This window comes from Carettochelys insculpta, chromosome 18, assembly GCF_033958435.1.
Source record: "Carettochelys insculpta isolate YL-2023 chromosome 18, ASM3395843v1, whole genome shotgun sequence".
Classification (NCBI taxonomy): Eukaryota; Metazoa; Chordata; order Testudines; family Carettochelyidae; genus Carettochelys; species Carettochelys insculpta.
The window spans coordinates 23,296,643-23,322,648 of NC_134154.1; the positions used below are offsets into that span (position 1 = coordinate 23,296,643).

Sequence of the window (26,006 nt, forward strand, 5' to 3'; positions counted from 1 at the left end):
TTGAAGTCGTCTTTTACTCCTCCAGCTCATGGCTGTCAGCCACAGAGATGACTGAGGTTGTAAATAGGGCTGAGCAAACAGTGTGGGTAGGAGGCATGGGAGAAAGATGCATAGTTTGGGGTGGGGGTGGGAAATGTAGGCTGAGAGCTCTACCCTTTAAACAACTGCTAGAATATTTCAGGCCAATGTTCTCTCTGAGCTGAGCGCTTGGACAGCTGCCCAGGAGAGATTCAGGTGCCACCCAGCTGATTAGCAGAGCACCCCAGCTGGCAACATTTCTACTGATGGGGCACATAACAAAACTTAATCCAACTGTGGATGGAAAATATTCCAGCAAACCCTGTTTCAGACCAATATGTTGGTTACCAAGCAGAGGTGCAACCCTGCACACCATTTAAAAAGCCTAACTTTCAGAAGGTACCAAGCTCCTGCCTCCTCTGCAATCTGGCTTGTTAAAGGGAGCAAAGCATTAAGAGGTACAGACAAAAGTCAGTAGCTCTTGGAAAATCTTAGCTTCAATGTGTTTGGAAGGGGAGGCATTAGACCAGATGCCCACCTTTGTTAAAAGCAATCTTATCAGCCATCCCTGGGCACAAACATGTACCCCAAGTCAATCAAGCAAACAAAGGTTGAGTTGGGGAGATGGGCTTTCTTTAATCCCAAAGCATTTTTGATTTAGGTGGCATAGGAAGCTTGATTCATATACTTTGAAACTGCCATCAGCACTGGCTGGTCAGCATTCTGCTGAAGCCACATTGACTGCCTATAGGTTGAGATACCTTAACAGGCTTGCCATTCTGAATGTGTTATGAGTCCACAGAATGAATAAAAGCAAAGCAGCTTAATAGAAACATCTGCTTCCCAGCTGATTATTTAAAGCAAACTGAGACTCTTGGTGCCTCTGGGCCTCTGCTCTTCCTGGGCATGGGCAATACAAGTCTTTGGATTGCCACTGATTGAAATCTGCATAATTGGACATTTTTCCAGAATCCTACAACGTGTACACAGGCCATTTCTACATTAGCTCCCAGCTTTGAAGGGAGCATGGTAATTTAATGTCGGGAGACTACTAATGAAGTGCTGCGGTGCACATGCAGCACTTCATTAACCTAATTCTCCCCCCTGCCCCCCATGGCAACTTTTGTACTGGCAAACTTCAAAGTGCTGGCTTGTGTGTAGCCACAGGTAACCTGTGGGTACTTTGAACTTCAAACTTGCTGCAGGGGAAGAATAGCTTAAAGAAGTGCTGCATATGCACTGCAGCACTTCCTTAGCAATCTCCAACACCCTACTTACCATGCTCCCTTTGAAGTTGGGAGCTAGTGTAGAAAGCAGCCCTAGTGACTCATGGGGAAACTCCCAGCCTGATGGAGCAGGTCCAGTGTACTGTGCTGGCCATATGAGTCTCAAGTCCTTGACAGTCACTTAAATTATCATGGGAACTCAATGTTCAGGTATGTCTCCCCAAGGCAGATACTTTTTTTCTTCTCTTCTGTCTCGCTGTCATTGGACTCTCCAGTAAGTAGGCTTGTACAACATGCCTGCCTCTTAATAGCTGTGACTTGGTGAATTTGTGCAAACCAGTACCAGACAAAACTAAGGTCTTTTCCAAGATATGTTGGGGGCGAGGGGGGAGGGGAAAGATGGGTGACATTAAGTTGATCAGATGCAAACTGCTTCTGTGGCAGCTGGTTTGGAAGGTAGCTAGATGTTAATAGCCGGTAGCTACTGCTATTTATGGGTTCCAGTAGCTGTGTCATCAGGATGCATTGATTCTTCCTTCAGATCACTGTCTGCCAGCTGCCGAATCTGGCAGCTAAGAGGTGCTACATCAAGTAGCAAGGCTCTGTTCCTCTTATTGCTCTTTGCCTGATTTCACTTTCTGTTGTGCAGATGACTCTGTTCCTGAAGGTTCCTTTTGCTGTAGCTTTGTTTGTCTTCTGCCTCCTCCCTCACCCACTTTCACTCTAAGCAGAATTGTTGCAGTGCTTCAGTCCTGATCTCCTGTTTGGCCTGGTCTGCAACCAGCAAAGGTGGCCAGTTACAATGGCTGGCTGCCTGGTGCAAGCCTTCCCAGCCTCCCTGTCCCAGAGGCAAATCTCTCGACAGGTTTTCCTATGTAAAATGCCCTGAAGTGCCAGATAAGCACCTACTCCTTTTGCAGAAGATAACCAGAGTGGCCACTTCAGTTTTGGCTTCATTAACTCCACTGTTGAAGAGGCACTCATGCTGTACCAGCAAAAGATGAGCAAGCTGTCAGAGCAAAGCTCACACTGGTGCAGCATGAGAGTTGGAGGCATGTAACCTGGAGTTGCTGGAGTGTCCCAGTGATGACTTATGTCTTGTTATGTGGTGGTTGTTTTACAGAGAGCACAGGTATAAAACCAACATAACCTTCCATGACAATGGTACAGTTTCCTTCCTGGAATACCGGAGATTTTACTTCCGTCCAGACCTGTCTGATGGCATGGAAGAGGATTACATTGTTGTGCCAAACATCCTTGTGATGGTAAGACTGGCTTATGCTCCAGAGGGGTATAAGTTTCCCTGATGTATGCAGGCCTTGGGAGAGTTACCCTACTGTGAGTACACAGACTTGGCAAACCAAAGGCCTCTCCCTGCTTTGACTACAGACATTAGAACTAATCCAGAAGAGGCTTTGTCAGGCCTGCTGTGGCCTACAGGATGTGAGGAACTTTCTTGTGGGCAGGTGCCTCTTGATAGCTGTGTAATTATGACCTAGCACCCTAGAGGTGAGCCAGCCAAATGTGGGCTCTGTAGAAGTGGAAAGGCATTGTCAGATGCAGAGGATAGAGTGGAGGTGGGCAGGCAGCAGAGACCCAAAATGTAGAGATGACCAGAAAAATACTGCCCTGGTCATGCCTACTTCCAAAACTGGGGATTGGAGCTGGGAGGGGGAAATAGTTCACCCCTGCAAAAAGGCAGAGGTATGAGCAACTACGAAATTGTCCAGGACAGATGTGTGGTGGTAAGTATGTGAGGGATGTCCTATTAATCCCATAGTGTGCTGCAGCCAGGGCTGAGGTAAAGCCCAGGGTGGGGGAACAAGCATTAAAACTCTTGGAGAGTAAAGGAGCCTGTGCTTCACTCCATGTGGTACTTAGTGCCTGAAACCCTCCTTCGTGGAGCTGGGCCTTCTTCAGACTCCCGAAAGTAGCTTGGCCTGTGGATAGTTGGTAACAAAAGCATTTCCAGAGAATTGATGTGGGATGGGGAATGTTGACTGGTTCTCTAGCCTTAACCAAGCTGGGCCGGACTTAGCTGATGACGATGTAAGCCTGGGGGTCATGTGGGTTTTGAACAAGAACTCAGCAGACCTCTAAGGGAAAAATATTCCTGAGTATCCTGTGCCTGCCCATTGCAAGGACAGATTATGCGAGGGGCTTTCATGGTTCATCCCTGGTTCCTGGGATGCAGCTATTGAAGTCTCTGCATGCTGCATTCCTGGACGGCTGTGCCTGATTGGGGAGCAGGGGACAAAAGGGACAGGTGGCTCTGCATGCTGCTATTCACCTCTCTCTCCAGGCTGGAGCCGTGTTGGCTGTGTGCTCAGGGAAGCTTTCCATCTCTGCACTCACCCTCAGGCTTTTCCCCTGCTGCTCCCATTGGCCAGGAGTTGCAGCCAATAGAAGTGGTGGGAAGAGGTACCTGCAAGTTTGGGGGCCCCTAAACCCCTTGTGTCCCCTCCACCTGGGACCTGTGCCAGTTAAACACCCCACTCTCCTCCTCCTGTCTTCATCCTCACCCTCCCAGAAACCCCTGCAGCCTGGTCCTGCACCCCCAACTCCCTCCCAGACTTCATGCCTCCAGCCCACTTCCCAGCAGCTCCTTCCTGCACACAACCCCTCTTCTGGCCCTATGCCACAGCCTGGGAGGACTAGGATAGTAGAACAAATTGGGCCCTGGCAGTGGGAAACAACCATAAAAAGGCTCAAGGGGAGGAGACCTCTGCAACTTGAGGAATCCTTCCTGGCTGAACGACAGAGCTGACGCGAGCTTTCCCAGTTACTTGGACACTCCCCATTGACATCCTGCACAAGAGGGTATCCTTGGGCTCCTCATCCGAATCTCTCTCCCCACCTAGGGGGCAGCTGTTATGATGGAGAAGCTACCTCACTTTCTGAAGGTGATGATAAGCGGCACACTGGCTGGCTTGAAGCAGGAAGCTTTCATGAACCGCACAGTGCAGGAGATTATGTGGGGCTACGACGACCCGCTTATTGACCTGCTGAACAGCTTTGTGCCTGGCCTGATCCCTTTCAAGGGGAAGTTTGGCTTATTTATCGATGTAAGTAAAACCTGGGCTGGGTAGTGGGAATGCCAGCTCCTTGGCTGCCCCTCCTGCCTGAATGAGCCTGTGGTGGTGGTGGCCCAATACCCCTGTGCAGTATTGCCTGCATCTTACATAGAAGGGACCTGAGGAACAATCTTATTCAAGGTTGTCTAGTAAGTCTGTGCCAAGACTGGATCCTGAGTCCCTCTCTTCTGGGGCAGTGTTGCCTAGTGTTAAGTCCCTTTTCATTCTCAAAGGTGGCCCTAGGCACACCACAGAGGTGGTCAAGTCCATTAATAACCTGATTCCTCTTCTGAAAGTGTCCACAGAACTAAGCTTCTGTAGGTAGCCCTGCTGCCCCATGCCATCACCTTGCTGCCTATGACAGGTTTGGGGAAGCTGTTGTTCTTGTTCTTCCTGTCTGTACAGTTTAACAACTCGAATTCGGGACTGTTCACGGTGTATACCGGGGCCACAGACATCACTAAAATCCACATCGTGGATACATGGAATGGATTGAAAAAGGTAAAAATGTTCCCTTGCTTCCTAGAAAAGGACAGGCTTTCGAAAGACCTCTGACTGCATCACTTGCTAACGAAACTCGAGGGCTCTTTATGGCTGACCCAGTATTTTTCCCCCACCGCTAAATGGTATGGAGGCTATTCAAAGGCCTAAGACAGTGGTGTCCAAGACAAATTCATCCAATCGCCTGCTGTGAGACTGCTCACCATGGCTGGAGCTGCCCTGGGGCTGGAACCTCTACCGCTACCTCCACCATGTGCTTGTCCTACTGCCATGTGGTGGGCACATGTGCGGCTCACCTGAGCAGGATTCACCACATCCTGCAGCCCTATCCGCTGCGTGTGTCCAATACACTCCCTGTTCGCCACTGCAGGGTCTAAGATTTAAGACTGGTAATCGGTGTTGCCGCTAAGCTTTTTTCCATCCACAAACAGAATACGTTTTGTTACATGGATGGAGGCATAACCAGATGTGTATCACCCACAGAAATATGTGCAATTGGTGGAGGGCAGCTGTGGGTCCTCTAAGTGGCTGCACAGCATTTGAATTTGTCCTGGGTGGCAGCCCAAATGCTCAGCTTCAGGGAAATGCTGCTTGTAACCTAGCTGGAAGGCTGGTGTTTGTTTGGAAAACCATGACTTCAGTGTTTTATTCCCAGGAAGCCAATACTGATCAACATAATGTTGGAGAAATGTTCTCAGGCTCTTTCAAACTCTGGCTATTTTAGCAAGGCTGGCTTGGTAGTGATGCAGCTTAAAGTGGGGGGGAAAAACTGTCCAGAGATCTGGGTCAGACCTGTATCTACTCGCTAACTTTAGCAGACCTACAACACTGGGGATTTTTTGTAACATCAATTCAAAGCCTACTGCTCTCAGATGACAATTGTAGTCTGGCTTCTGATTCCCTTAAATCTATTTTGTCATGAAGCACTGGTATTTATTTGGTCTGTCTGCATACATGAGGTCATCAGATAGACAATAAGCTTGGTGGGGGACTGGATTTTTAGAAAGAGCCTTGCCTGCATGGGAAACTCAAGCCCTTTTAACAGTAGTTGTGTGTGGTGTGTTTGTGTTTTTAAAATCTTCCTTCCCTGGTGGAGCTCTCTGGAGAGGATCCTGCCACCTCTTGCTTACTCTGGCGTGACATGACTCTATTTGGGGAGCAGACTTCCTCTGGTGGTTGAATTGGAGACAAGGTTTACATGGCAGCCTTTTTGAAGGGTCCCCCTGCCCCAAGTCTGAGTTCTCCAACTTCTATATGGTGTGCAGCCAAGCAGAAGTTTAGAGGCATGCTAGAGGATGACCTTGTTTTGACATAGGGAAAGAATCAAACTAGGGGTGAAAATGTAGAGGCAGCAGTTAGAATAGCTGTTTGCCTCTTAAATCTCTCAACTTTTCTTGCAGGTAAATTACTGGCGCTCAGACGAGTGTAACATGATCAATGGGACTTCTGGACAGATGTGGCCTCCTTTCATGACCCCTTCCTCTTCTCTAGAGTTTTATAGTCCTGATGCCTGCCGGTAAGATTAGCTTAAATTTTTTCATCTTCTACACTATCTGCACGTCTACCCTGTTAGTGGAAGTGCAGAGCCTTCATCTCTAGAATGCAATGTTGGTGAAAGGTGGGTGGTCTTGTTTAGCTACTTATCTTCATTATAAGTCCCCTCTTCTAAGAACACTGATTTGTAGAACTAAGCAGAGCAGTTTGACTGGGTGTGTCTTACTATCAAAGGATCTGCTGCTCTCATAAGAGTTTGTGCTTGTCTACTGCCTCTTTAATCCAAAGGTGAATGGGTATTGGGAAATGGAAATTTTATATAAGGCAGAAAGGATTTGACTAAGGCAGGCTTGATTTTATTCTTTCTTTAACCTATAGACTAACACTCTCAAATGTTATAGAACCCAGTCTTCAGAGACTCAGCCTAGAAGACAGATGGGGTGGATCAAAGTGCTGGAAGTCAAAGCTAGATAAACTGGGCATAAGATGCAAACTTTTAACAGGGTAATTTCCCCCATGGCAGCATCCACAAATCCAGGACCTCTATGGTGGCATTCTCAGAAATGCTTCTAGGTAGGCAGGCAGAAATTCAGTCTCAATGCATGAATCACAGTGTAGGGAGGAGGGGTTTAGATTCATTAGGAAGTAGGGAAATTTTGGGGATGGGGGAGCCTATACAGGAGGTATGAACTCCACCTAAACCAAAGTGAAACTAGACTGCTGACACTGACCATTAAGAAGATCACAGAGCAGCTTTTAAATGAAGAGATGGCAGGGGGAAGCTGATTGGTGCAGAGGAGTAGGTGGATGGGACAGAGACTTCTCTTAAAGATTTTCTAGGTTTTAGTCAGGAGGAGAGGATGGAAGAAGACACAGTACGGGCCAGATCAGACTAGAAACAATCACATGGAAGAATTTAATGCATCAGGAAAGGGCAGACAAACAGTGACAAGCTTTTTTTTTTTTTTTTTTAAAAGTGCTTATATGCAAATGCTGAAGTCTAAAAAGATGGGTGAACTAGTGCCTCATGTTAAAGGAGGATATTAATGTAACAGGCAACACAAACATGGTGGGATGAGGTCAATCAATGGAATGCAATCTTACCAGAGTACAAAATATGTCAGAAGGACAGAACGAGTTGTGCGGGTAGGGAGTAGTGGCAATTTTGAAGAGCTGGAGCTGGGGGCATGCTAATGAGGCACTTAACATGCATTTGTATGGCCATTTTGAAGATTTGTGCTAGTGTAGACACAGCTGATGTGAAAGAAAATGTAGAATCAAATGAAGTAAAAATATTAAATGAATCAATGTTCCAGAGAATCTTGGTGGCTAATAAGTCCATGCTGTAATAAGAATATAATAGTAGGGATCTTTTACCACCCATCTGACAAGGACGGTGATCATGACAATGAAATGCTAATGAAGATTAGAGAGGATCAAGATACAAAAGAAGCACTCAAAGACAATCCAGTCACTGCAGACAACCTAAACGTATTCTTAGCTTCAGCTTTTGTGGCTTCAGGTTTCATGGCCAAACTTGAGCTGCCTTCATAGGTGACATCTGAGGAATTGTCCCAGACTGAAGTTTCATTAGCAGTTTTGGAACTAATTGATAAACTTAACAGTAACAAGTCACCAGGACCAGATGGCATTCAACCAAGAGTTCTGAAAGAAATCAAATGTGAAATGGCAGAACTGTGGTTTATAACTGTCTTTAAATCACCTTCTGTACCTGGTGATTAGAAGACAGCTAACATAATGCTTATATTTAGAGGGGTCTAAAGGTGACCCTGGCAATTACAGACCAAAAAGTCTGTCAGTCCTGGGCAACTTAGTTGAAACAATAGTAAAGAATGAAATTGTCAGACACATAGCAGGACATTAATTTATTGGGCAAAAGTCAACATCCTTTCTGTAAAGGGAAATCATGTCTTGCTAATCCTGTTAGCTCTATGAAGAGGACAGCAAACGTGGATCAGGGGATTCAGTACATAAAGTATACTTAGATTTCCAGAAAGCCTTTCACCACATCTCTCACCAAAGGCTCTTACATAAAGTTCCTCATGGGGTAAGAGGGAAGATGCTTTTGTGGATTGAGAACTGGTTAGACTGGAAACCAAAGGGTAGGAATAAATAGTAAATTCTCAGAATGGAGAGGGGTAACTAGTGGTGTTTCCCAAGAGTCAGTCCTAGGGCCAATCCCTTTCAACCTATGATTCAGAGAGAGCTTGCAGATGATACTAAACGGCTCAAGATAGTTGAGACCAAAGCAGACTGAAGAGCTTCCAATAAAGTCTCTCTCTCAAAACAAAGTGATTGGGCAACAAAAGGCAAAAAAACATAGTGGTTAAACATCGTGATGCATATTGGGGGGGGGGGGACGACCCCAACTATACATACATGAGGGCTAATTTTAGCTACAATTTAATAAGGAAATACCTTGGCATCATTGTGGATAGTTCACGGAAAATGTCCCTGCCGTGTGCAGCAGCAGTCAAAGCAAATGGAATGTTAAAAATAGCTAAAACAGGGACAGAATAAGACAGAATATTTTACTGCCTGTATATAAGTCCACGGTATGACCACATCTTGAATATGGTGTTCAGATATTGGCATTAAAAAGGGGCAATTAAAATGATTATGGGGTTGGAACAGGTCCCACATGAGGGAAGAGATTAGAGACTTGGACTCATCTTAGAAAAGAGGAGACGAAGTGGGATATGATCATGGCCTGTAAGATCATGACAGGTATGGAAACAGTGAATAAGGAGAAGTTGTTGTTGTTGTTGTTTTTACTTATTCGCATAATATAAGAACTAGGGGACACCCGATGAAATTGCTGGGCAGCAGGCTTAAACAAATAAAACTAAGTTCTGTGCGCAGTCAACCTGTGGAATTCCTTGCCAGGGGAGGCTGTGAAGGCAAAGACTATAACAGCATTTAAAAAAGAGCTAGATAAATTCATAGGTCCATTAATGGCTCTTTGCTAGAACGGGTAAGGAATGGTGTCCCTAGCTTCTGTTTGTCAGAGGCTGGAGAAGGGTGGCAGGTGAGCCATCACTTGAATATTCCCTGTCTTGGTGCACTCCCTCTTGGACACCTGGCATTGGCCACTGTCAGCAGACAGTATACTGGGCTGAATGGACCTTCGATCCAACCCCATATGGCCATTCTTATGTGAATTGTCACAAGAATGATTGTGACTTGTTTCTAGTGTTAGACCACCTTTTTTTAAAAAAAAGTTGGTCTTTTAATCTAATTCAAACCGCCATGAGTATGGTTAAGGCCTATGGCTGGTATAAGGCAGGAGATCACTCTGGTCACTGTGGTGCCTTCTGGTGTCTAGGAACTCTAGGACAGTCAATTACAGAAGTAACTTTAGGGAAGTGGAGGTATTCTTTGCTTTCTAACCAGCTCAGATGCTCCCGCTGCACTTTCATGTATATAAAAGGTCTTCAGCATATCTCTTTAGGTATTAAATTGGTGACCTTCGTTATTAACAGTACTTGGGATGGCCAAGTCGGAAGCAGTAATACTTAGACCCTGAATGTTGCTGGAAAGCAAGGAAACTACTTTCATGGCAGTAGAGGTTACAGATGTGCATAAAGTGTTTTGAAACGTGTATTGCTGGGACAGATGTTCATTGCAAAACAGACGCTGTCTGCAACACACATGACAACATGAGCTGTGTTAGAGCATTTGCAATGTAAAATCTTGAGATTGAGCTTCTAGCAAACAAAACAAACTTTTTCTTTGTTACCATGCCAACTAGCTCTCAAAGCCAAAGTCTGCCCTACAGTAGACACTTCCCTTCTGTCTACAGGGCTTAAGCAATACCAAGAGAACCTAGTGCTAAGGACTCAGGGTTGGGCACCCAAGTAATTGAGTCCCGAGGTTTGGGTTGTAAGACTCAAGCAAGGATCATGTATTGGTCTTATCATTCTCCAACAGAATAAATATATTCTCTTCCAAGGATGAGCAAATGCCAGAGGGCCAAAGTAGCTGTTGGGTGTTTTTCCTGGGTGCTGCACACCACGCAGCAATCACAGCTCATCACTAAACAGATCTCTCTGCATTGGGAAACCTATGTACAGTAAACACTTGAGTTATGCAGGGATTGTGTTCCTGCAACCCCCATCTAACTTGAATTTTCACACAAGTCCAGTGGGAGATGGGAACCAGGCTACCACATGGTTCCCAGGTCCTCTCTGCTTGCAGACCCAGGAAACGGAACAGCACGTGAGGCTTGGCCAGTTTCCTGGCTGCTTCTCCCTGCCTTCCCCCAGCAGCATGGCTGTCAGGCTAGTGTGCTCTGAGTATTGCTGTCCCAGAACCAAACAAAGGAGGGAGGACTCTAATTCCTAGAGCCATGAGTGAAACTACATGAGGAAGGGGCCTGGGATTTTCCACCAGGCCTCTTAACTTCCCTTGAGTGCTACAATGTATGTTTGCCTGACTCCTCTTACCAGAGTGCCCTGAAGAGTAATGCCCCAGAGGGTGAAATGCAGTGTTCCTATAATGCTTCCATCCTGGGTGGAATAAATTTTATATGCACCAAGGCACGTGCAGATGTGCATCACCATAGAATCACATGCTGCTGGCTGTGTTGCTTATCTGGATAAGATGGGGGATGCCTGAATCTTTCCTTTTGGGGCCACTCAGCATTCCTCTGGTATGGAGCACCGGTGAAGGGTTGAACTTTCTCCCCAGAGCGCTCACTTTGAACATAAGACTAAAGGAGACATTGTGGTGCCATCAGGCTAGTGACACCACACCATAGCTAATCCATATCCCTTAGTCATCCGTAAGAAGGGCAGTTTCCTTCCCTCTAACAGTTCACTGTCATCCCTCTAGGTCTATGAAGCTAGTGTATGAGCAGTCTGGAGTATTTAAAGGGGTGCCAACCTATCGGTTTGTGGCTCCGAAGACTTTATTTGCTAATGGAACAGAGTACCCACCAAATGAAGGCTTCTGCCCCTGCAGGGAATCTGGAATCCAGAATGTCAGCACCTGTAGAATGAGTGAGTCTCTTATGTCCGTGTCTGCTCAGTGGCGGTTGGAGACAGGGCTGTTGTTCAATGCAGTCTGTTCCCTTTCCACTGGGGAGAATGTGCCTTAGTGCATGGTGTTCGCTAGGCTAATATCCAGACATAAGCAATAATGCTTTGAGCACTCCCTGGAGGCAAAAACCTTCTTGATCTTTGTGCTGATCTAAGCAATAGACAAGTGAGTGAGGGCAGCATGCTTGGGCCTGTGTAGAGATATGGTCACCTCTTATGAAAGATGTATTGGCACTAGAAAATGTTCGGGAAAGGTCAGCTAAAATGATTAGGGGTTTGGAACGGGTTCCATATGAAGAGAGATTAAAGAGACTAAGACTTTGCATCTTAGAAAAGAGGAGGCTAAGGGGGGATATGAGAGGTATATAAAACTGAATGGTGTGAAAGTGAAGAAGGGAAAATTTACTCGTTCCCGTAATATAACAGTGAGGAGACTCCAAAAGAAACTGAGCAGCAGGTTTAAAACAAATGAAAGGAAGTCCATGCAATTAGTTCTTAAAAATGCAGACATCCAGATAACAGTGAATGTTGCCCTGTAGAACCAAGCCCTTTACTTTTGGCTTGTGCCCTGTACAGTGATGGCATGAGTCCATGGGCTAGACAAACCACTTCATTGTATCTGGAGTGTTTCCAGGGGATTAGTGGTAAGGCTAGGACATTAAACCCTGAAGGAAATTTGAAACTCTGAATTGTGCATTCCTAACTTGACAGGGAGGTGACATAGCATATATATCTTATCAGTTGTGCTTATCTAGGGATGTAAATCAGTTAACCAGTAAGCAAGAGGCCTACTTGTGTGTTTTTTACCAGTTAACCAACCTTTGGCAGCGGACTCCATCACCCTCCCCCACCTGGTGCCGTGTGTGGCCAGAGCTGTTCCAGCCAGAATGGGTCGGGCAGCAGGATCACACAGCCATGGTGGGACCCCAGTCACATCAGGGCTGGGCAGTAGGTGGGGTGATAAGAGTGGAGTCAGGAAATAGTAGCCTTGCTGTGCCAGGGACGTGTAGGAGGTGGGAGAGGAGGTATCTGCTCTGTGCCCCTGGGAGGGGTGTGACCTCAGGCAGAAGGGCTGGGACACTGTCTCCCTCATCTATCAGTGCTGCCCAGAGGACAACACTCCAGCAGTGATTTGGTGTGTAAAAAAGGACCCAAGGCTCTGGGCAACTGCTCCTGGTATCCACCCCTCCTTACCCATCAGTGGGCCTGAGCTGCGTCAAAACAGTGAATTTTTTAACATCCCTAGAATGCAACAGTCCTGTGACATCTTAGACTAACATATTTTGGAGCATAAGCTTTCACGGGCAAAGACATGGGCATACATCTGACAGTGGGTCTCTGCCTCCGAAAGCTTATGCTCCAAAATGTTAGCCTATAAGATACCACAGGGCTTCTCATTGTTTCGAAGGTAGACTAACACAGCTCCCCCTCTGATACTTTTCATCTCTAGTACATGTGTCAGTTGGGCACACAAATATCCCAGAGTGCAAAGAAGCTAAGGTGAAGCCAGGTCACCTTTTCAGCTGCTGCTCTAGAGAACAGCAGATCCCAGAAGGGTAAATTGGCCAGTAAAGCCTGAGGCTTTGTAATATCCCAGCATGTAGATGCGTGAGGAAACAAATGAGTTATTAAATCAACACAGACCATGAGAAATAATTGGATTAACTGCAGAAGGGAAAATGTAGGTTAAGTATTAAGAAATTTTTAAGCTTTGAGCAGTGAAATTAGCTGCTGGGGAGGTATGGAAATCTTCTTTCCTTCATATGCATCTGCCAAAGCAGGATTAGAGCTGCTTTCTGTCTGCCCAATTCTGGGATGTGGAGTGGTGACCAGGGGAAATGCAAGCCCTTCAGAATCTGGCTCCCAGCCCAGAAAGACCTCAGGCTTGTGTTTTCCAGCTAACACCCCTCAAGTGTGTTCATGCATGCCTGCTAAGGTGTCTTAACTCTGTTCAGATGCACCAGTGTTCATCTCCCATCCACACTTTTACAACGCTGACCCTGTCCTGGTGGAAGCCGTTGGTGGATTACATCCCAGCAAGGAGCAGCATGCCCTCTTCCTTGACATTCATCCGGTGAGCTGGCTTCTGCTCTCATGCAGGCTTTCTGAGGCAGACTCTAGCTGCCTTGCCCAAAATAGGGGCTGGGAATGCTGGTTTTGGTGTAGGCACCAACCCCCCGGCAGAGCTGCAGAATGGCCGCTTGTCTGAGCATGAAGAAACTGACACACAAACTGCTGCCACAAATGCAGATTCCATAGTACAAGGATGTTAAATGGTTATTGCTGAGATGGGTTTAGATAAAATGGTCGTAAAACCTTAATTAAACAAACGTGTTGATCTCTCAGAGAATTGCAAAATACAGTGTGCCAGAGACTCCCATCAGCAGAACTGATAGTTCTGGTCAAATAGCCCTAGCGGGCAGAGTGCTTACCCCCTGTGAGGCTGTTCAGTTAGTGAAGAGTAGTCTAATCTGTGCTAAGGAATAAAATAAGGGGGTCAAACCCCTCCACTTCCCTTTCATCGCTGCACATAGAACCTCACCTAAGTCCTGTGTTTGACTGAATAGCAACAGTGAGCAACTTAGTCCATGGACTGTATATCAGGGTTTTGTGTGTAGCTCAAAAGAATTTTGCTTACAGTTGCCAGATTCTGCTGCTTTCTGTTCATGGCTCTCCCCACACACTAGTATCACTAAAGTGACGTGCACAGGAAGTGAGGTGTGACTGCACACAACATTGACTGTCTGAGCCGGGTGCTCCATCTGCAGCCACTCAAACCACTGCTATGGTTCAGTTGGAATAGATCATAAATTCTAGATATGCAAGCACAGTTAGCAAAACTTCCCTGTCATAGAATCCTAGGGCTGGAAGGGATCTCAGGAGCTCATCCAGTCTAGCCCCCTGCTTCAAGCAGCATCAACCCCAGCTAAGTCATCCCAGCCAGGACCTCGTCAAGCCAGGACTTAAACTCCAAGGGATGGAGAAGCCCCCCCTCTCTAGGCAACGCATTCCAGTGCTTCACCACCCTCCTGGTGAAGTTTTTTCCTGATTATCTAACCTACACCTCTCCCTCTTCAACTTCAGACCATTACTCCTTGTTCTGCCATCTGACACCACTGAGAACAGTTTCTCACACTCCTCCTTTAGAGTTCCCCTTCTGGAAGTTGAAGGCTGCTATTAAAATCACCCCTCAGTCTTCTCTTCTGTAAACTAAACAAGCCCAAATCCCTCAGCCTCTCCTCATAGGTCTAGTGCTCCAGCCCCTTAATCACTTCTGTTGCTCTTTGCTGAGCCTGCTCCAGTACATCCACATCCTTTTTATACTGGGGGGCCCGAACTGGACAATTCCAGATGTGGCCTCATCAGTGCCGAATAGAGGGGGAACAAACGTTTCTCTAGATTGCATTAGGAGGAGCATTTCGAGCCACCCTAGTATGCCATTAGCCTTCTCAGCTACAGGGGCACACTGTTTACTCATAACCAGCCTTTCATCCACTCTGACCCCTAGGTCTTTCCACTGTACTGCTGCTGAGCCAGTTGGTCCCCAGCCTATAACAATGGTTGGGATTCTTCTGCCCTGGATGCAGGACTCTACACTTCTCCTTGCTGAACCACATCAGATTTATTTTGGCCCAATCCTCCAGTTTATCCAGGTCACTCTGGATTCTAGCTCTGCCCTCAACATATCTACCTCTCCCTCTAGTTGTCATCCGCAAACTTGCTGAGGGTGCAATCCAGTCCCTCACCTAGGTCCACTAATAAAGATGTTGAACAATGCCAGCCACCAGAACTCAGCCTTGCGGCCCTCTGCTCGAAACCGACCGCCATCCAGATACTGAGCCATTGACTACCCGTTTGTCCTGGGAGACTGTCTTGGTTACAACAATCTTGCAGCCCACTGAGATGGAGGGCCACTCATGTGACCCACTCTCAGCTGGGTTGCCCATCACTGTTGTACATGATCAGAATGTGGCCTTTCTCCTATGTAGTCTGTCCTGACAACATTCAGAGCTGATGAGCACCAGCTAATCCTGGAGAAATACTTATCTGGAGCTGATAGCTAACCTATTACAGTGGGTGAAATGGTTTCTTGGTATCTCTTGGTAAGACTGCTGGGTAGTGCAAATAGGAAAGCTGTCCACAGAGTTAAAAACAAAGCTGCTCGATGCGATGGAGAGTATCCCAGTGGCAGGTTCAAACAGGGCCTGCTTCCTGGTGCAACATAAGTGTAAGTAACATGCTATCATTGCTTCTCTGCATACCGCACTACTTAGCGCCTTGGGGGCCCTTTCAATTCATTTTTGGATGAGCCTCTCCTAAAATTTAAATGTTTATATCCAAAGCCTAACTGAACCTTCTGGAGGTAATCTTCCTTTTTTCCCATCACCTCTGGTTACTAGTGCTTGGCTGGCTTCCCTTGTATTTCTCACCAGTTTCTTTTCCATTCCCCATGTTTAGCACACATGGCCTACCATGTCAGAGGGGCCATAAGGTCCATTCTAAAGTCCAGTTACTGTCCTGGTTCCTGTATTTTATAGGGCTTCTCCAGGTAACAAACCATCAAGGCCTGGTCTGGTGTGTTAAAGCTCCATGAAAACAATTTGAGGCTCACCTCTTGACCAACAGTCAGGGAACCCGCAGAGTGCCGTGGTGCTGTCTTCCCAGAGTGTGGGTTGTAGGGCAGTGAAGCAATCTTGATTTACATTAACCGGAGAGTTGTGATACAAAGTCACTGTTCGACTCTTCAGTGCTCATTAAGCCTCAACTGGAGTGTGTTTTGTGTCCAGTTCTGAGCACCACATATCAAAGATGTGGAGAATTTAAAGATGCTCCAGAGAAGAGCAAACTGCAGCAATGGAGGTTTAGGTGGGACATTAGGAAACTCTTCCTAACTGTCAAGGTGGGTAAACACTGGAATAAATTGCGTAGAGGAGTTATTTAAAAGCAGGTTGGGGATGGTCTAGCTGGTGGCTGGCCCTACCATGAGAGCAGGGGACTGAACTTCGTGACCTCTCAAGGTCTCTTCCAGTTCTCGAGTTCTGTGATTCTAGGAAATAAAGATCCTGTGTCCTGACTTCCCAATATCACTTGGGTAGCTGTTCAAAGCCTGCTGTTAGAGGAGCACAGGCTTCAAACAAATTCCTCTGGCTAACCACAACAGGATGCTTCCTGCAGGTGTCTTTCCCATCCTTGAGGTAGCAGGTCTTCTAGAGCGAAGCACCATCTTCTGCACATGGCTGGGTGCCATCAGTCCCCGTGTTTTTACAATGTTTGGGCTGAGGTAACTGTACTTTGTCCTTTCAAAAGGAAAAGATTAATTTTCTCAATTACTTGCTAATCTGAGTAGACAATAAAATAAAGTCCATAGCAATAAAAGCTTAATTAAAATAGCTACAATAAAGTTATCTGTAGAGATAAAATCTCAGTACTGCACAACTCACAAGGTGGTCTGTCACTTTGCTGTACAGACCTACTGGCAGTTTGTAGGAGAAGGAGTGCAGGGGAGGGGAAGATGTGAAGTAGGTGTAAGTATTGTGTTGCCTGTGAACATAAGCTGTCACGAGCCTGGATTCTGCTGAAGATTTAATCTTAGCTTTACCTCTCTGGAACGCTGTTGTTTTGAGATTTGAGTGGTCTGTATCTTGGCACCTGCTAATAATATTAACAGATATTAATGCAGTTGTGGGTGTAATGAGTAAATGCTTATTAAATGGCCTGGAGAAAGGAAAATGGAATGTTGTATGAGTGATAAATTATCATAGTTCCTGGGGTTGGGGCTTTTTGTGTCACTGCCGCACTTAGCTGTCTGCAATATCCTCATGCTCTCAAACTTCAAAGCAAGCTGAAGTTCCACTGCAGCTATGGTCTTCTAATCTAGACTAGGATATAAAATACAAATTTAAGTGTCTCTTGCCTGTCGGAGCTTGAGTGTAGGCCAGTTATTTGGCCAGTCTGGCCCATGGCTGTGTGCTAAATTGATGTTCGCTGTCTGCTACAGTGCCACCTAGCATTACTGTTCTGCTCTCTCAGTAGCATCAGTTCTCCATGTCTGCTTTGGCTTTCGGTTCTCTGTGTGATTTGAGGAACAGCTCAGTCATTCCCATGGGAGGGCCCTTTTCAAGTGTCTCTTGAAAGCCGAGTTCTGTAAACTCGGCACCCCCCACCCCCATTCTGCTAAGAAGGTGTTAAGATCCTTCTAGACAACTGTTCTGTCTCTGAATCCCAACTTGGCTGGCCTGTCTCCTTGTGTCTGCCTAAGCGCTACCAATAGCTCTGGTGTGAAGTGAAAGTTTCTCTCTAACCATTTATCATTGCTTTCCAGTGTCCTTTCTCTCCTCCTCCCTTTGCCTCTTTGGCATGTCCTTTCACATGTCTGTTAGTGGCTTTTGGCTTTGTGAGGGCTTTCTTCAGGAACATGCAGGCAGTAACAAATGACTGGTTTTAATGCAGGTCACGGGGATTCCAATGAGCTGCTCCATCAAGCTGCAACTGAGTTTGTATATGAAGAAGGTTGCTGGCATAAGGTCAGTAGCTCACTGTGAGGCTGTCCTAGAAACATGCTTGAAAGTTAACTTTCAAGCATAATGTTGCTCATATCATTGGAGCCAAAAACCAGCTCTTACTGTAATACTCTGGTCACCATCTAATCCAATTCCTCAGTTTCACATGTTAAACCTACATCGGTCCTACATATACCTCAAAGCCTCACTTCTTCTCTGTCTGAGAGGAAGATGTACTTGGCCTCTCACTAGGAGGTGAAAGGAAGGTGGTGTGTCCAGTGCACTATTCCAGTAAGAGCTGGCTGGGGTGCTTGGCTACAGGAGGCAGCCTGATGCACACCCAGCCTGGCTCCCAGGGCTCTCTGTAGGCTGGTGTGAAAGGAGCTGGCTGGGGTAACTGACTCTCTCCAGCCCTGAGTCTCTCTCCCCTCCCCCTGGAGTCACTTCGGAGGGGGCTGGGGGGGAAATAGAGCCGTGGCTGACCCATGCTGTGAGCTTTCCTCTCCCTCTGACAGGGACAGAAGGGGAAGAGCAGCAAAGGTAGGAGATAGTGGGGGCAGGGCTTCAGCCCCCTCTTTTCAAAGCATGCCCTTGCCTCCCTCCAACCCCCTGCCCTGAGGTGCCTCCAGCCCAGATTCCCAAGTCCTCAACACTTGCTCAGCTCTCTTGCATGCCCCCAAGAGTTTCTTACAGGTATACTCATGTTGCAGCCCAGTCCCTAGGGGGTCCCCCCCTGTGAACAGACAAGTTCTACATGGCCTTCCCCATCTAGCACACCATGTGCTGGTGCCTGCCTCTTCAGTAGGCTTGCTGCTTTGGCTTGCTTTCATGACTGACATGGATGAAAGCTCTGTACTACTTTGTGGCTATGGCCACACTAGACTCCCTGATATAGTGGTGCCTGCAGAAGCCTCAAGTGCTGTCTGTGATAAAGGCAAAACTACTTTTACTTGCGTACCTTGTTTCATTCCACGGTGGGTGGGGGGTGTGTGTTTGGGGGGCAGTTTCTATACTGGTGCAAGGCACAGTTTTGCATCCATAGTAGGCAATCCATAGGCTAGGTCCACATTAGAAATGCTTTGCCGAACATCAGACTGTAGCTTTAGGCATTTACAACATAGCAGTGCTTAGGTATGGGATAGTCTGTTTGGCTGGCCCTGTTTCAAATGCAATACAAACACTCTCTGGATCTGATTTCAAAGTGCTGTTTTGCTCATGCTTGCAGCCAGCCTTCTAAAAGCATGCACTCGTGCCACTCATGTATTGAAACAAGTGGCAAAAGTGGGTGCTTAGCTGTGAGAGCAGGAGGCTACTTCCTCTTGGAGATAAACTTGCCCTCTTAGTCTGTTCTATTCCAGCCCCTATCAATGAGCAGAGACACAGCAACACTTGCCTGTGCTTTGGCATCCTATAGATGGCCAGAATGAGTTCCAACAAATCTTGGATTAAGTACAGAGGTGACCTTTTTTCCAAGCATGGAGTTTAGTGATCCCTTTTGGAAGGTGAAGGGAAGAACACTGTTACTGGAGTATTTGAGGTCTGGCAAATGCTGGCTGTAATTATTGAAAGCGAACTAAAACTGAGGTTCTCCTAAAACCTAACAAATGTGATATTTGATCTGCTCCAGAAAGAATACACTGAAATGGGGGAGATAAGAGGGGTATGACTGACTCTCCATTGTCTTAATGCGTGTCTGTTTTTTACCAGATATGTCAAAGTTTCTGAGAAGCTCCTTAGAAACCATTGGAGCATAATGCTGATCTGTTTAGATAGACGGACTGATTTATAAGCATGCCCTAATCTTTTCTGTTTAGTCAAACAGGAGAGATCAAGCCGGTTGTCTTGCCTTTACTTTGGTTTGCAGAGGTAAGTTGACTTCCTTCCCTTGGGTGGAGAACTAATGTTAACCATGCAAAATCTGTATTGATGAGGAAAATGCAGAGGCAAGTGGAGAGCCTGTGATGAGCAGCAATGTGGGGGAAGGGATTGCAGCAGAGGGTGTTTTTGTATGACTTTACAGGAGAAAGAAAGGTCAATTAGAATAGTCTTAGCTGCCCCCCACCCCTTTTTTTTTTTTTTTTTTTTAAGAAATTGGCAACTTAGCATAAGCAGGTTAGAAACACTTGGCTGGGCGCTTAGTCTCCCCCTGACTTAGATTTGTAATTTTGAGTACAGCAAACCCTCAATTTGCAACTTTTGGGTTGTGCTTAACTCTTAGCGCAACTCAAAATCCCACTCGCCCTGGCTCAACCCCCGCCCCACTCACCTCCATGCCTGGCTCCAGCTGAAGATCCCGTAGGGCTGTGTGGCTCCAGGTCTAACCCACCTCAGGCTTAACCCTCAGCCCACCCCTAGGCTTAATTCTCCCCAACTGCAGGACTTACCTTTCTAAAGAATCTCTGGGTGCTCCTGCTGCTTCCCCAGCTGCAGAATGTGCATTCCGCTGGGGGGGAAAGCTGTCCCCGACTTACATGAAATTGTGGTTATGGGAGGGTGCATGGGAATGCAACCCTCCTGTAAATAGAGGCGCTCCTGTAACTTCTGTCCATTTCTGTGAGTCTCTTAAAAAGCATCAGTGATATTCTAGTTCAACTTCTTGGTCTAGGTCTCAAGTTAACACAAATGACTAACAGCCATACAGGTTGGAACAGCATGTTGGTTATTACTTAATTACATGAATAAAACATGCTGCTGGCCAAAATGTTTTGGATCTGTAAATGCTGCCTAGGCGTTTCTTACCAATAGTAGACTTCAGTTGTAATACAAAGTTTCAGTGCAGCTTCTGTTGTAAAGATTAGCACTTATTTCCTTGCTCTCTAGTTACTGATCTTCCTCTTTATATTCCCAGATTTCAGTTTGCCAGGCCATGCTTTAGAGCAGATATTTTTTTTTTCTTCCAAACAGTGACCCATGATCTCTGCTTGGGTGACTTGCAGATGGGTTCCCCTAAGCAGGGCTGAGCTGCTTTATATTGAGTCCAACCTTCATCCCTGCAGCTAGCATGCCCCCCCCTCACAACCTGTCCAATGTAATCCAAACCAGTGGAAATTTCAGATACACTTGATATGAAAAGCCTTTTTGGTATGTGTAAGAAAGGAAGTCTGTAGAATGTAAAAACTTTGCTGGGTATATAAATGGGATATATATTATATATACATACACACACCCATATCAACAAGTGTGTGCTAGTAACAGAGAGGAAGCCGTGCTAGTCTATACATACCAAAACAAAAAGCAGTCAAGTAGCACTTTCAAGACTAGCAAAATAGCTTATTAGGTGAGCTTTTGTGGGACAGACCCACTTCTTCAGACCATAGCCAGACCAGAACAGACTCAATATTTAAGACACAGAGAACCAAAACAGTAAGCAAGGAGGACAAATCGTAAAAAGATAATATTTCAGGTTTATGAATATTTGGTAAAGTTCTTGTAGTTTTTGGTCTCTGTCAGTTGGATCAGAGCAAATGTGATTGTACCTAAGAGCTTGCCAAATATTCATAAACCTGAAATATTATCTTTATGATTTGTCCTCCTTGCTTACTGTTTTTGGTTCTCGTGTCTTAAATATTGAGTCTGTTCTGGTCTGGCTATGGTCTGAAGAAGTGTGTCTGTCCCACGAAAGCTCACCTAAAACCATTTTGCTAGTCTTTAAAGTGCTACTTGACTGCTTTTTGTTTTGATTAATGTTACCGTTTTCAATGAGATAAATGGGCCTGACACCAGCAGCTGATCATACTGTGCTCCATTATGGAATTTTACACCCACCCCTGCCGTAAGGGGCATACCCCTGTGGCCACACATGAGAAGCTGAAGGGCTGGCCATTTAATTAGTGCCTCACAGGTATGGGTCTGTGCATTAGATGCTTGGACCATCCTATGTGAAGTGAGGTCATGTTCTGGGGAGGGGGAACAAGTGGGAGTGGATAAGGGGCAGTGAGGTCAGGTAGATGGGTGATGCTGGGGAACTGGAGAGAAGAGAGGAGGCAGAGATCTAGGACTTGCTGGGCTGTCATGACCAGAGACACAACTTTGGAAGCTGCAGCCCTGGAGCAGAGGGGGGAGAGGGCCTTCCTTACCAGTCTTTCCTGTGGCAGGGGAGAGACTCCCTATTGATACGCAAATGAGGATTTTTATTTATAAACAAATTTAATGAGGCTTTTGGTTTAATGCTTTTACCCAAAGCACTTCACAATAATGGGACACTCGTACAAACACTGGAAATATCATTAAGTGGTTTATGGAGACCTCTGTAGTTCTCCTGTTACACAGTTTTTAGAACCACTGTCTCAGAGGAAGGGAGGTGATAATTGTGAATTGATGTACAAAACTGCCACTGAAAACTACTCTCTTCTGGGCAGAGTGGAGCCATTGAAGGTTCAGTCTTACAGCAGTTCTACACCAGCCTGGTCCTGATCCCCTCTGTGATGGAATACGTGCAATATATCTGCCTCGGTCTAGGTGTGGCTCTGATTATCATGGCCATTGTGTTGGACATGAAGAGACAGGTAGGTGCAAACACATGGCAAAACTCATGGCTCAATCAGCTGATGCCAACTTTCCACTTAATCAAGAAATTCATGTGGTTCCCCCACCCCCACCGCTCCCCTGTGTTGCGCTATTGATCTTAAGACACCTGCCACCTTACATTATGTTCTAGCTTGATGGTCTCGCTCCCTGCTGTGAAGCTGGCACTTGTGGGCATTGCTCACCTCTGGTCACTTCTAACACTTGATACCTGAAAGTCTTCAGTAAATGAGCAGGTCTCTTAGCTGACACTCGGGGCAATGAGGCTTCCTTGTCTTAGATGATCCAGCCCTGCCTCCAAATTCCTCCTCATGCGCCCTCTTCTGAGTTCTGACCAGAATAGGCAATGAAGTAACCATTCATTCTTGCTTGAATGGCTTGAAGTTTACTGACACTCTTTCACCTGAGACTAGTCTTAGCTAAACCCTAAGCTTGCTCTCCGGAAGTCTGGCTTAGTTTACTTAGTGTTTCGGTAGCTAGATTGGGTGCCAGGACAGGCACCAGACAATGTGGGTGAGGGAATCTTTTACTGCCCCAACTTCTGTTGGTGAGGGAGACAAGCTCTTCAATGGTGCTCTCCTTTTGGGTGATCTCATGCTCAAGCTTGTCTGTCTCTCAGTAATAGAAGTTGATCCAATGAGAGATTACCTTGTTTAGCATCTTAGAAGCAAAGAGATGGCTCCACCCCAGCAATGATAGCGCCGATGGACATCTCTGTTTTAAGATGGCTTGGTGCCTTCACAGTGGGATTTGGTAAGCTATGCAGAAACTGGACAGCAAATCCTAGAACAGAAGGGACTTTGAGAGGTTTTAGTGTCCTGTCCCCTGCCAGGCCAAGCACCTTCTAGCTCATCCCTGACCAATGGTCATCAGCTTTGAACAAGGCTGGGTGCTCACTATATTGATTGCAGCAAGTGAGGAAGAAGAGGGCGAGTTGCTTTCTCCCTCTTATCCATTTTTAACTCTGATGCCTGGTCGTCTTGCTGCATGCTGATACCCAAGGCAGTAGTGTGAGTTAGTGAGTCCTAGTCTAGACTTCAGACTCCATTGCTGGTGTCTGGTGCTTTTAGGGTGCCTCAACACCAGCTTAAGTCGACTTGTATAATGTCACCTTAGAGCCACCCCTATAATTACTATGGTGAGTCCATGTCCCCATGACCTTCCTTGGATCAGTGGTATGGCTCTCACCAGGAGCACTTCTCCTGACAAAGTGGCTGGCAGTGTGGGGAACAGAACCCTGTCACCCAGCTTAGATGGCAGATCCCTGCAGGGATCAGGGGCCATCCCATGTAAGTGGCCACTCATACTCAGCTTCTTGTCTACCCTGCAATGAGCCTTACGCCTCTTGTGCTGGTGAAGTTGCGGCTGTGTAACATGGCACTCTGTGGATGGACTAAAGCTGTGCCATCATTAGATGGACATCAGCTGCCTTAGGTCAACTGAACTGTAATGTAGACAAGGTGTTGGTGGCTCAAGCCAGCGCTGAAGAAGTCTTAGTCAAAGTATGCGTGCAGTGGTTCCTCCCAGGTGTACACAGGGCAGGAAAACTTCCTGCCGGGCTTTCTGAGGGAAGATCTGGTGGTCAGTCTGTGCTGTTCACTCACAGTGCAGCTTTATAGGGCATCTTAACGTGAGTGACTTTGGGACTTACAGGCACTATGGGGCGATCCCACTCCCTTAGGCTATGTCTGCACATCAGCATTATTTCAAAATGAGCTGTTTTGGAAGAGAGATTCTAGAATAGCTTATTTTGAGAACACAACACACAGGCTAAGCCTACACTTTCAAAGGAGGAATGCAAATGAGGAAAACTGAATGCAAATGAGGTGCAGATTTACATGTAGTTCATTTGCATAATCTTTTTGGAATTGGGAATAAGGGTTCTTTCAAAGACTGGGGTTTATTTTTGAAAGAGCCCTCTCTACACTGATTTTTTCCTTTGGAAAGAATCTCCCCAGAAAAGAGATTATGCAGATAAAGCATGAGATGTAAATCAGTGTCTCATCTGCATTTTGATAGAGGAATGCAAGTGTAGAGGTAGTCAAAATGTATTTTGAAATAGCCCTCTTTTCCTGTCTGCACTCCCCTATTTCAGAATAGGTGCCATGCCTTATGGAAAGAGGCTTACCTACATTTGAAATGGCAGTTGGCTTTTTCGAAGTATCTTGATTGTAGCACTTTCGTTTTGTAGGCACAAAGTTATTTTGAAATAACTTTTTGTGTAGATGTACCCTTAGTGTGCTGGAGTAATCTTGACAATAGCTGTGTAACAGGAGAGTGGCATGTGCAAAGTTAAATAGCCTTTTAAAACCTTTTGAGAGCGAGGTCTTCCAGCTTTGGTCCCAAAATGTGCACATGAGAAGGTTACAGTAACCCAAGCTGTTCATGTTTTGCTTTAAAACAGCCTCTTGGTTATTGATCCTCAAGTCATGTGGGTACATATCCTCACTATTATCCTGTTTAAACTTGGCTTTAAATCTCGGTGTTTTGGCTCAGTTTGCCAGCCATGATTTCACCAGATGCCCCAGCAGATCAATACTTACCCCTCAAGTCCTTAAAATCCTTAAGTATTGACTTAAGCATATTCTGAAGTGCTTAGCTTGTCCTGGCAAGTTCATTTTACTAGCTGATACTCAAATCTTAGTTCAAAGCCATTTTAATTAATTGCCAGGATTGTCCAAGTGGTAAATAATTGGACTGAAACAAAGCCTTGCAGCAGCATAATTGTCTTAAGCCTGTTATTTGCAAATCCCTCTATGGCAAAGTGAGTGCGGATGTGGTTTCAAAGGAATACCACATCTCTGGAAGCTTAAAGCTAACCTCTTGACTCACTACTGAAACTGATTCAGCAGAGTTGGATTCATTCTGTGGTTCTCTGAAGTGATTTTAGATGAGTAAATTAACTGAGTGTTGAACATCCTTTAGCCATAGCCCTAGTGGCTGACTTGAGTACCAAGCCTCCTTACATGATATGCCAAATGTTGCTATTGCTTGACTTGAAGTGGGAAGCATGCTGTTGACTTGGATTGTACTTGAACAATGAGTAAGTATAGTTAACCATAGGAAAACGTTAACGGAGGCTGTGTGCGGAGGGGTTCTCAATCCTTTGGATTTTTTTAAGGGATGCTGTAGTTGAGAAGGCCTGTTGGAGGTTTTATGGTCTATGCAATACAGGAAGTGAGGTCAGATGATACCAATTCTCACTAGCTTTGGAATCTATGAAACCAGAAGGTACCTGACACACTGGTCTGAGACCACGTCCTTCCCTTTCAGCATCTGCACCCTTAAAGGTGGGGCTTTGAGCACAAAGCAAGGAGCCTGATCTGCAGGCAAGAGGAGCCCAAAGAGCTACTCATGGGGGTGTTTGTACAGCAAAATTGCAATCAGTGTTCTGCTGTCAATTACACCTTAGCTCCTTCAAGTGGCCAGTCTGCTTTAAAACCCCATGATGGTCTCTGAAACATGGGAATCCTTCACAGGAAGCACCTTCCCCAATGGGGATTTAGGGCAGGGTTAACAAACTTGAGTTGCATGAATGGAGACCTCTGGTGACCAACTCTGAAGGTGGCGCTGTAAAAGAGAGCCGTAGGCAGAATGTAGCTGCTGTTC

General features: G+C 46.0%; 1 protein-coding gene across 4 annotated transcripts in view; it reads left to right on the plus strand.

The window, feature by feature from the left end:
• The window catches only part of SCARB1 (scavenger receptor class B member 1), a 47,110-nt gene that overhangs the window by 15,681 nt on the left and 5,423 nt on the right, over positions 1-26,006 (plus strand). For 2 of the 4 annotated variants that reach the window (XM_075012365.1, XM_075012366.1), the window contains exons 3-12: positions 2,368-2,509; positions 4,106-4,309; positions 4,724-4,819; positions 6,220-6,335; positions 11,168-11,334; positions 13,329-13,447; positions 16,842-16,898; positions 17,824-17,897; positions 19,688-19,739; positions 22,232-22,378. In XM_075012365.1, coding sequence (XP_074868466.1) covers positions 2,368-2,509; positions 4,106-4,309; positions 4,724-4,819; positions 6,220-6,335; positions 11,168-11,334; positions 13,329-13,447; positions 16,842-16,898; positions 17,824-17,897; positions 19,688-19,739; positions 22,232-22,378 — 1,174 coding nt within the window. The remainder of the gene's footprint in view (positions 1-2,367; positions 2,510-4,105; positions 4,310-4,723; positions 4,820-6,219; positions 6,336-11,167; positions 11,335-13,328; positions 13,448-16,841; positions 16,899-17,823; positions 17,898-19,687; positions 19,740-22,231; positions 22,379-26,006) is intronic. The other 2 variants (XM_075012368.1, XM_075012369.1) reach the window with 1 other exon arrangement.